A 12298-nucleotide genomic window follows, 5' to 3' on the forward strand; every position below is an offset into this window, starting at 1 on the left:
TCGCTGACCAAGATACAGTAACCATTGTCTTTTTTGGTAGGGTTTCGTCTATGAGAAGTGCCTAGCTGGCTCAACCACTACCCTGAACGTCTCCTGTTGTCATAGAGGATCCACTTTTCATTACACGGTCTGCAAAAGCAAAGAAGAACAGAATTCGAAACGTGACAATTTCTGTCTGTCGTTCAAATCGTGGGGCACCCAGTGGGCCTTTCCGAAACGTTTCAAACCATCAAAATCCGCATAGGGGCCCATGTACAATTTTTCCGCCATCCCAAGTAAGTCAGTCTCCACCAGGGTCATCAAATCGCCGTCCTGGTTTAATGTAGGTCAGCCATTTCGGACCTCATCTCCGAAGTAAAAACTCCGGAATGAAATTCCGCAAACCAATGTTGAAAAGTGCGTTCATTAACACTGTCATTGCCAAATGCCCGATGAATTTTTTTGGCTGTTTCGGCAGCGTTATGATTCAATTTGAATTCGTAAAGAAAAATTGTTGTTAGTTAATGAGCTGAAGAGAGGCAATAAATTAAAATCTGGAAAGGTAAAAAATTCTCTAACGATTAGTATACCACGACACAGTAGAACAGTAGAATTCATTGAGATATGGAGCTACAAAAACACATAAAATCAAAACGGACAAAAATTTTGAAACGACCAATATATGTTGTATTGTTTCCAGTGAGCTGTGATTATCAATGTGGAGGTCATTATCATTGAAGAAAATCAAATGGTGGTAATTCATTTTTAGCAAAATATATTTTTTCTCTCTAAATTGCCATACATCGTTATTTATAGGTATCTACTGTATTTCTAATCAAATGTGAGAGCTGTTAACCTTAAACCCTCAAATATTTTACTCTGTGTCTATGATGATTCAAGATCAATAGGTGAACTTAATTCAAACAAAGTTTTTCTCATGTTGCTTGATATTTTCAATATTTTTGATAACGTATAGCATAAGCTTCGCTAAACAAACTTACTTTGAGGTTACGAACGGTCAGCTCGTTTCAATTCAATGCTCTCAAATTTTATCAATGAACGTTCCTTATAAGTGGTGGCTGGTGTTTCCAAAGAAGCCATGTTATCTTTCAACTTTTTTCTCTCATACATCAATAACCTATTGAGGAAAATTAGTAAACCAAAATATCAACAACACCACACTTATTCTTTCATTAAGGTATTTAGGAAGTTCAGCTGCCAAGACATATTTTGGTTTTGGATGACTCCAGGAATAACCAAATAAATATCACTGTTGAGAAACTCAGCCTTGTAGAGGTACACAGTTCCAATGGATGCAACAAATATTTTGTTTTATGCCAAATTCAATAGTAATTTGTCTAGCCTTAATCATGTTCTTTTTATCTGTATCTGTAGAGAAGGGAGGGCGAGTGTAGGTCCACAGAAGTTGTGATGTGAGTGTAGGCCACATGTGACCCATTGTACATCCTCCCAAGGAGTTGTTCTCCTAGGTCATTGTTCATCCTGTCCTTTCCAGGAAGGTAAACAGGTCACTAGGAGATATCTCCTTTATATCGGCAGATGTAGGCCAAGACTCGCCGGACACACACTCTCTTATTGACGATAAAACCGGACACTCGCATAAGGCATGCCTGACAGTTTCATCTTCCTGTTCACACATTCTGCATAGAAATGTGTCCACTAGCCCCATATTTCCTTAGTTGACTGTAACCAGTCACATCCTACTGTTGAGCGTAGGTTTTTCCTGGTCGTCGCCAGATATTTCTTTGGTGCCAGCTTCCCAGGGTTGCCCAGGATGATCCGGGCAAGACTGCATCCCTTAATTCCATCCCGTCTCTTTAGCGATTCAGCATGGGTGTGACGTTTGGCAAGTTTCGCAATTGTCGAAGTCATCAGGACGTAGGTGTCACTGGGTCCTGGGTCATAATCATGTTACTGTGGTAGCACTAGCACTGTGAACACTATTTTCAAATTGGTTAGGTGTACAGATGTTAATCTCAGCTGGAATTTCATAAATTTCCTGGAATTTTCTACTTCCAAGTATCTTTCCAGATATTTGTTGGAGCATAAACCATGTAGCAATAAACTATACAATATTTCGATGCATCTATTCTAGGAATATAAATGAGTCTTTCTCAAAATTCCTACATTATAAAAACTGGCGTTCAATAATATTATCAGCTATAATATCCCAAGGACATTGATAACTAACGAAATCATTTTATCACAGTTTTCGAAAGCACGTTATTTGGTAACATCCCGACGCCGAAGGCGGAGGGATGTTACCTAAAATAACGTGCTTGAGGAAGTTGTGATAAAATTATGAGTTATTTATCAATGTTCGAGGGATATTCGGTGAGAAAATTTTTTGCAATTCGAACAAAATTATTTATTGAACACACAGTTATTAAAAGAAGAATTCGTATAATGATATTCCGTTGATCTTGCTGTATTTGCCTCGGTTACTGCATAGGTGTTTCCACGCATACTATTGATTATTTGGTTATGATGTTCCTGATCAATATTCAAATAAGGTTTTATGGAATTTCCATTATTGTGTCAACTGAGCAAGCAGCACCTTCACCACCTCTCCAAGCCAATTCCACCGCTGCTATGTGATAAAATTTGCGTAGGAGTCCTATAGGGGTATTTTCATCCCAAAAGTTTATTATTTTACTCATTTCATTTGAAGTTAATGGTACTGAGCTTGTTTTGCGTTTAGTGGGATCTGTTTGTAAATTCCTTCGTGCTGCGTCGCGTGCATTCCGCGCTTGTTTGAATGCAACACTTTTAAAGGGGTCTAGCATGATATTATACTCCTTGTAATACTTTTCTTGTAATAATTTGCTTGTTATATTCCATACGGTTTTAACAGTAGCCTCCTTAAACTCTGTGCTATCCTTTTTTCTCATATTAATCGCCCAATCCTTGAGTATTAATGCAAGCTCTTCAAGAGTACGATTTCCATCCAATTCATATTTTCTGGCGTCACAAAACTCCATAAATATTTTCCAAGTGTATTTTTTACTATTGACAGTATTTTTTGGTGTATTTTCTTCAATGATTTTGTCAATTGCCGCATCATTTTGAACACCAAAGCGAGAAAGTGACATTTTCGAAATACATTGAATTAAGTACTGAAATGTCAAACAACTTTATTGTGTTGGTTGCTTAGCAATGTCATGACATAAGTGATAACTACCCGTGAAAACTATCCATGGGTAGTTATCAGTGTAATGATGGTTTCATTGGTTATTTCGACACACATGACTAGAAATAGACAAATTTGATAGGATAATTTTTTTGGCAAAAAATTTTCAACAGAATATACTATTACTGAATAACCAAATTCTATAGCCAATTTATATAGTATTTTGATACATTAAGAATGTAGCTCGATTATTGAGATTGATGAACGGCTAAAAATTATGGCAGAAGTAAAACAAGACCATCGGTTTGAAACTACTTGAAAACTGATTGAATCAACGAGATTGTCTTGGAACCTTGACTGTGTAAGTACTTCACCATTCTGCAAATTTTACAAATATGTTATTTTGTTGATTTCCTCCAATTCTACACTTCATCATCATATCTATCGAAATAATGACTTATTTCGCCTGTATTTAATTTTTCAATACATGAATATATAATATATGAAACCAAGAATATGATATATAATAACAAGAATATGAGAAACCTGTTTAAAGACTTGAAAAAATATATATTTGCAGAAGATGTATTGAGTCATAATTATTTCTGCAAAAATTGTGCTTTCCTGAATGAAATTGGCAAGAAGCATGTAAAAAAGTCACCAAATCGAGAAAGCTTGATATTATTACACAGTAGTCAATTAGTGGATATCCCTTCATATTCCAAAATTGAGATCTGAAATATCGTAATTAGTCTTATTGAGAAAGCATTATATCTTTTAGATATTAAAATCAGGTTTGCCGGTTGCTAGCTAGATTAGAGAAAAATTCCAATAACAGTGGCACTTTTCTTTTTCACAAAGTCAATAACTTTTGAGGACTAAGTTACTGGCAGTATTCCTTAGACTCGTACACCAATATCAATTATAGTTTTATTAGTTTTTATGAGTTTGAAAATGCCCTCATAGGACGAAACTGCAGTAACGTTAGTTACAAATAAAAGTGGTAAAAAACATAGAAAATTTCAATTCCCTTTTCTTCATTATGGTATCTTGAAACTTCAGCCCAACAGATAGAAACCAGGCATTTTAATCAATAATGTATGTATTCAATGCCTATATTGTTCTTGTCCAATGGGGAAAATGAATTGAAAGACATCTTGTTTTTATATTGGTCATTGGAGATCCTCACAGATTCCATTCAAAAATATTTCTATCTTCAGATATATCGAAATGTAGAGGAGAAAGTAGCATTTCATAGAGATCTTATTAGAATGCGTTTTCTGAATCAATTCCACTGCAACAATACAGTAGAAAAAGAAATAACTAACCAAATAGAAACATTTTCACCTCTTTGTATCGATATGCTCTCGATAATCACTTCTAGAATCGACAACATTTATCGTTTCTACATATTCTCTGCGATTTTTCAATGTCCTATCTCATGTAAATACTTTCATATACAGATGTGGAAAAAAATATCGGTACTTACGAATCCCAATGCATTGTGGACGGGGTTTGCGATAGCAGTCGATCAGTTTAAAATTAGAGAATTGTTCGCTGCGGAATATCAACTATTTGATTGAACTACCATTCTCCTTTCTGCACTGTTCAACTCCAGCAACTAGCATTCAGTTCACGAAGGAAGAAAAGCTAAAAGTATGTGCCGCTTTGAAGCTCTTGAACCTTGTACAAGCCAATAAACTGCACATCAAATCAATATGAGTAACAGAACTGTTTGGAATGGTTACCACTGTTATTGAGTACAAAAAACTCAAGAAATTTATCCCGGCGACCACATTAGACGCATGGAATTTTGTGAAACCATGTTGAAAAAATAAAATGTAATTGACTGATTATTCAATAACGTAATATTTACAGGAGTCATCATTTCCTTTACGTAGAAAACAAAATCCATCCACTGTTCGATATTAGTCTTGAGCATCTGAGTATTCATGTGTGTACTTAGTACCAACAAATACTCCATGTTTGGACAGAAATGTTAAGTGACTATATTATAGGTCTTTTTTTCATCGATAGCAACATCAACGCTGTCAAATACTACAGCTACTACAAAATCAAATTATTCTAGCAGTTCATCTACAACCCTTTCGGGCCTAGCGTACACTGTAGTGTACGTAACTTTGATCATCACATATAGAGAATTTCTCATTGTGGGGCGCTTTGAACCCAACGTACATGGAATCCAATTATGTCAGCGTTTTTTCAAAAAATGTCTGTCTCATGACGAATTATTTGAGCTGATTCATCAAGACATGTCGGATATTGACATTTTGAGTGACGAAAACGATGGATGGGAATCAGATTCTGGTATTTCTACGTGATTTTCAATGTTCGTTCTAGCGCTAATTAAATGAAATCACAGATGTAGTCGCGCCTCTTCGAGGAGACGATGTTGAAGATATTTTCCTGGAAGAAGAAAACATCGAGGAACAGAGACCTGATGTCCTTGAAAGTGAATATGTTTCACAAAGTAAAACAAATGTCAGCGACAAAGAATATCTTTTGAGTAAATCTGCTCGAATAAAAAATTACTTCGAAAATAATGAATTGACGCTCAAAAAGACATCTGTTGGCGAAAAAATGTGAGATATATTACCCCAAACATCACTTGGCACAGGCCAAAAAAAGATGAAGTGACTGATCTTGAAAGTCCTCTGTATTTCTTTCGGCAGTATTTTACTCCTGAGCTTATCTCTTTCATGGTTGAGCATACAAATCTATACGTTGTGCAGAAATTTATGAAATGCCCACCAACAACGATGGATGAAATGGAGACACTCTTTGGAATACATATATTGATGGGCAATCTTCATTATCCCAGAGTGAAATGTTACTGGGAAAATAGATTACGTGTGCCCATGATCGTCGATGCAATACCTCGCGATCGATTCCACCGACTGCGAACAGCCTTGCATTTCGTGAAAGTAGTAGAAAGGGGCCCAAATTGCACGGACAGAATGTGGAAAGTACGACCATTGTATAACACCCTACGTGAACGAATGACCACCCTTCAATTGGAATTGGAGTTGAGTATCGACGAGCAAATGATTCCCTTCAAAGGGAGGCTAAATGTGAAGCAGTATATAAAGGGGAAACCTTCTCCATGGGGTATCAAACTGTTCGCTTTGGGTGGGTCGAGTGGCCTGATGTATGATTTTCTCATATACCAAGGGCTCTGACTATTGAGCAGCAAGAAGTTTTTGGACTTGGAGCTTCAGTTGTACTCAAACTTTCTGAAAGGATCAAGGTAATCAACATACAACTTTACTTTGGCAACTATTTTTCGAATTATAATTTACTACAGTATTTGAGAAATTCATAAATTTACGCTTCTGGTACCGCACGAGTGGACCGTTTTGGTAGACCTCCCTTCTCCTCAGACACTGTAATGAAAAGTAAAGGTCGTGGATATGCCGAAGATCTCATCAGTAACGATGGCCAAGTGGTGCTCACCAAAAGATTTGGTAGTAAAAGTGTTGTCATGGCGTTCAATTACATGAGTGTGGGAGAGGCTGATTCATGCAAACGTTGGGATAAGGTGAAAAAATCTGTTTAAAAATCTGTTTAAAATCTGTTTTTCCGTTAATCAGCTGCCGCCCCCATACGAACGACAACTCTCAGAAGTTGAGAAACTTGTGCGAGCTAAGGACTAACGAGGTCTTACCTTTTAACGTGTGATTCCTAACACAGATAAATTCTCTCGAGAATTCCGATCGTGAGTCGGACGCACTACCACCGCGGCCAATTCCACAACAAGAAAATATAAAGAAAGAAAATATAAATATCCCCCGGCCGGAAGTTATCAGACAATACAATAGCCATACGGGAGGGGTAGACAAAATGGATTTTCTGCTCACACTCTATAGGACCAACACTCGAAGTCGTAAATGGACACTTCGTATGTTCACCCATGGAATCGATATAGCATGCACAAATGGTTGAATCGAGTACCGGCAGAAGGCTGAGGATCTTGGAGTGAACAAAAATACAATTTTAGATTTATTGCATTTTCGTGCATATGTTGCTGAGGGCCTAATTGGTGGGACCAGGGCCGAGTCGACACCGAGATCACGAGGACGGGCTTCGAGAGATTCGCCAACAATTTCACCGATGGTAAGGATCAGAAACCGAAAAGAAATGAAGACAGTAGACGAAGTTAGACTCGATGGAATGAAGCACTATCCGGAATTTGACAATAAGAATTTTGCAAGTAGGTGCAAAATGCCGACTTATATATCTCGAATACACATTTTTTGCCAGAAATGTCAAGTCCATTTGGGCATAGCAAAAAAAACAGAATTGTATCAAATTATACTATACAACAAAATGAATAAAAATTAACTCTAGAAATGAATTGCTTTGAATAAAAATTAACTCTAGAAATGAATTGCTTTGTTTTCTATTGGTAGCAATATTACCATTGAGACTCTGTGTGCACATGTCAGAAGTCGAAATCGACCATAGATATGACATTATAATCGATAGCAAAATTCTTTAAAAAAATCACAAATAACATATGCTCTGTTTAAATTTTTTTGCTAGACTAAAAAAAACTCGGGTCCGAAAGGGTTAATATTGATTTTGGTGACCTTCAGTTTCAACGGGACAATTGTTCAATGCACGACCAATGACACAAGTTTTCTCCTTAATACGTTTCCTGGTCGATTGATATCTGCACATAGTACAATTGAGTGGGCTCCCAGATCACCAGACTCATCTCCGAGTGATTTCTTTCTTTGTGAATATCTGAAAAAATGTGTCTATGGGCATGAATTTTGGAGAGCTACAAATCCTGATGAATTAAGGGAAAACCTATCCAGCCAGCATTACATCAAATAAACTCAGAGATATGAGATTATCTCTGTATCACATATTTGGCCATTGTTGAACACAATAAGGTGGTTCATTTGAACCTCTATTGTATTGGGTCCATCGATTTTCATAAGTTACTTTTTTTTTAGTTTTCAGAAGTAGACGTTATGTTTTCTTTGAGTTTCAGAGAACATCATCTGTTTCGATTCAAAGCGTGTGTTTCATTTTCGAAGCCCTTTTGACGTGAAGGAAACACAACACCTATTGTTTGATAGGAGAAATTATTTGTTACAGTTATCGCAGCAAATAATTACTAGCAGACAATGGAGCTTCGGCTACGCATGGTTTCTTGCTCAAAGCCAGACATACAAAAATGGGAACCTTGTTCCCATTTTGGTTCGCCCGAACCATGTTCGTCATTTGTTCCCCTGTATGTGGTGTTTAATGAACCAAGATCGCCACAATTTCTCACGAAGTTGGTCTTCCATAGGGTTGGAAAACATTTGTTCGGTTCGCCGGCAGAGCGCACCAAGTTCGTCTGTGTGTGGAGGAGAGAAACTGTTGTTCGCCATTTTGATTTCTGTCAGTACTCAGGCATAAGTTTAGTCAACAGTAGAATTGAGTTAGTAAAGCATAGTTTCCTTAAGGGATTTAGAAAAGTGAAGTTGACAATGAAATCCGGCGCATCGGAGAGAAATTTTTACAAACCACGATTATGGTGCTATGATCTCATTTCTTTCTTAAATAATTGGTGTAATCTTTCGCACGGTTCTCCCTAAGGTGATACAGGTGATTGAGGTGAAACCATTTATCTCTCGTATTCGATATTCCGTCACGAACAACTCTCTAATTGGTCAACTGCTATCGCCAACCCCGTCGAGAGGCAAGAATGCCTCTCGATTCGTATGTTCCGATATTTATTTTTCGTATCACTGTAATCTGCTAGGATGTCATGACTTTGTGTACAAGTATTCCCAAATACCAGATATGAATTGAAACCCGAATGTCAAAACTACCTATTTTGGACAGATATCATTAGTAATGTATTATAAATAATTATTTTTTTAGGATATGAAGGGACCACTACAATGACCACTTTCACCTTGAATTTACTACAAAACGTAAGTTTGAGAATTCATTGGAATATTCATACTGAAAATGGGTAATATTTTTGCATATATACATAATATGAACAGGCTGAGGTGGAGTTGAGAATATAACGAGAAATGCGAGTGCCTTATCATTAGTATCAGACAGCGATTGAATAACATTGTTACAACCGCGTATATGAACTACTGTTTGATACTTCAACGGAAGTTTATTCCACTTTTGATTAATCGCTTTATTCAATCAACCTCAGCCCATTCTGATTTTTAACGAAGCTTCAATTTATTCCTTTACTGCATTACTTATCCCTGAAACTTAAAACTGTAATGTACCCAAAGAATCGAAGTATGATTTCATGTATTATTTTTCATTGGCTCTATTCATTGATATACATCATACATTACAATTTCAGTTGAACCAGAGCGATAAAAATACTGAATAGCATCAGCAACAGAAAGCAAATGTCTGATACTTTAAATGAAATAGAAATGCTCCTGTTGTAAACAAAGTGAGAGATAATTTTGAGAATGAGCGTGATAAGCTAGAAATTTAGAACGGAATGAGAACCAATTCATCACTGGCCTAGAGAGGCTCTTTGAAAGATTATCTGAATGCAAACAGAATGATTGATGAGTGCTGATTATAACCTGTGAATATCTAAATGCCTGTTTTTCACCATTGATAGATATGATGAATTGCATTTAGAAGAGATTCGTATGTGCGGGAAATATTAGTACTCGTGTTTCATGATTGAGATGGCAAATTGAGATTTGAGAATTTGTTCGAAAACTCAGTGCTATTGTACAGATTGAAAGTGTTCAAAATCAAGCTACTACTCTGCCATGTTTTGTCAAATCAGTGTTCATTTAATCCACTTGAAAATATTTACGTCACATGCATTTTATAGGAATGTAAGCTTTCACATCTGGCGTCAATGTTTTGTTGGTTTCCGGGTTTTGCCAAACGCTTCAACTGCAACTACGGCAGTTATCTTGAGGGGCGTGATCGAAGTACTCTTTTTGACGTATCAACTGAAACTCAGTTGATGACTGCAGCAGAAACTCAGTTAATACGCCAACCAAAACATCTCCGAGAACATCGCTTTGAATTGTTTAAATAGAACATGGTTACCTAAGTTTGATGACTTGTTCAAAAATGGTTTTCAATTCTCCTTATCCACCAATATAAAATTATTTTGAAAGTATTTGATTTCTTCTTTGAAAATATTACATTATTGTCACCACAGAGTCACTGATTGTGTCTGTATTCAGAAGCTCATAAATTTTGAAGTTTCTGTTAATGTCAAGAGTGAAGAAACCTACTTTACCGATCATATGTATGAGTGGTTCGTAAATAGGTACGTATATACCTATATAGGAAATCAATTCATTTCTATTTATTGTTACTTGGTCTTCACGAATCTATTAAAGATATTTTGAACATGATAAAAACCTTTAAAGGCACTTTTTGATTGTATATGAAATGGAACCATTCTACCAACTGATATTTGCTTGAAGAAACCCCTATTTTCAATTTGCACCTCAACCATGAAAACTTTTTTACTGAAATCACCAACTCTTCCCACCCATCACTCCCAGCAGCACTTCCCTCCCCCAATACCCCTCACTCACCCTCGCCGCGATCGACGTCGTAGGCTTCTCCAACATATCCCACAGCCACTTTTGATACTGGGAGCACTTATCCTCCCCGAACTCCTCCTCGTCGCGCTGCCGCAGAGACTCGGCCTCCTTGCGCATCTCTTCATGGACGTGCTCCTTGCGCTGGTGGTACTTGTGCTGGCAGCACGACTCGAGGTAGAGCTCGTCGACGCCCCAGTACTCCAGGTCATCACTGAACGCGAGCACGCACATCTCGTCCACCAGGTGAAGTTTTCCGGTTCGGTAGAAGTTCAAAATCGAACTAAACGATTTGGGGTGGCGGTCGAAGAAGTATTCGTTGTCGATGAGCGAGTAGTCGTCGCAGAGTTCGGTGAGGGACTCGTGGGTGTTACAGTCGCGGAGGCGGCCCAACCTGAAAAGAAAAACGAGGATTCAGCGTCATTATATTCCTCATAGTTGTCATTATCGTCATCGACATCTTCACACACATTTTTCATCATCATAATCAATTAATCATTGTTGGTAACTCGTTTGGTGAATCCAGCACTGAGAATAAGGTTGCTTTTCTTCCACCTGAGTCGTTTTCAGTAATCATCATTGTCGATGCTTTCGCCATTAATAACCAAACAGTGAAAAAGGAACCTCACAGCGATCTCTACATTTGTACATTATTCCATACAGAATTTTTGTTGAAATTGTATGCATTGAAGTGGAATATTTTTCAGGTTTTTAGGTTGCTTCAAAGAGTGCATGAAAATAATGATTTTATTGAACGCAATAACAATTACACCATATAAAAGAGAAGAAAGAAGAATTGAACAAAAAAAGGACGTTGCAGCACTGACAATAACTAGATTGGACAAACATTCAAAGAATGGACGTAGGTTATAGTTGTATCTGTTTTTGAAGGTCCAATACTTAATCTATACTTACACCAGCCATGATTTGTACAGATTTAGTTAGCAATCATTCAATTTTGCCACTCAGGGCAATCAAATCTTGTGATACAGGTTCCATTATGAATAAAACTGTTCTTTCATCAGGAAGAAAATACTATTATGGTCCTGCTAGTTAAGCAAAAACTTTTGAAGCCGTTTATGAAGAAAAACTCGATGTTGTATGCCTTACCTGTGTGCTCGAACCTTGAAAAGGGTCATCTAATGAGACTCGAAATGTTGCTGAACAAGGTACTACATTTTGTTTTGATAGTGGATATATATTACTGGGAAATTTGATTGTTTAAATTTGGATGAAATCAGCTACAGATCATGTCAGGCGACTGGCCCAAGTTTTTTCAGCAAAAATGCCACTATCACGGAAAACCACTGCTGTAAGAATCTATCACAATCAGCTCCACGAACTTGGAATTATTTTATCAATCTGTAGATGAGTTCATAGAAAAATCTAGTCGCGGTAGTTTTCATTCGTTAATTCCTAACCTAGTTTTAACATGAAATTTTACCAGTGATGAAACTTATGTTTATCATCTGAGCCAGAGGTCAAACGCAAAACAATTGTGAAGAAACACACTATTTCGTCCCGTCTCATTAGTGTTGAACTGATATGAACGACAAATTCATTGCCGGATTCATCCACCATTAAAGAATAA

At 37.1% G+C, this 12298-nt stretch overlaps 1 protein-coding gene across 6 annotated transcripts in view; it reads right to left on the reverse strand.

The window, feature by feature from the left end:
* Positions 1 to 12298, reverse strand: part of Shab (Shaker cognate b) — a 229924-nt gene that overhangs the window by 104873 nt on the left and 112753 nt on the right. For all 6 annotated transcript variants that reach the window (XM_074173707.1, XM_074173723.1, XM_074173714.1 and 3 more), the window contains exon 3: positions 10702 to 11101. In XM_074173707.1, the coding sequence (XP_074029808.1) occupies positions 10702 to 11101 (400 nt within the window). The remainder of the gene's footprint in view (positions 1 to 10701; positions 11102 to 12298) is intronic.

The sequence above is a fragment of the Leptinotarsa decemlineata genome, unplaced genomic scaffold (genome assembly GCF_025532065.1).
Source record: "Leptinotarsa decemlineata unplaced genomic scaffold, Ldec_3_MD MMD2_P_RNA_scaffold_12, whole genome shotgun sequence".
Lineage (NCBI taxonomy): Eukaryota > Metazoa > Arthropoda > Insecta > Coleoptera > Chrysomelidae > Leptinotarsa > Leptinotarsa decemlineata.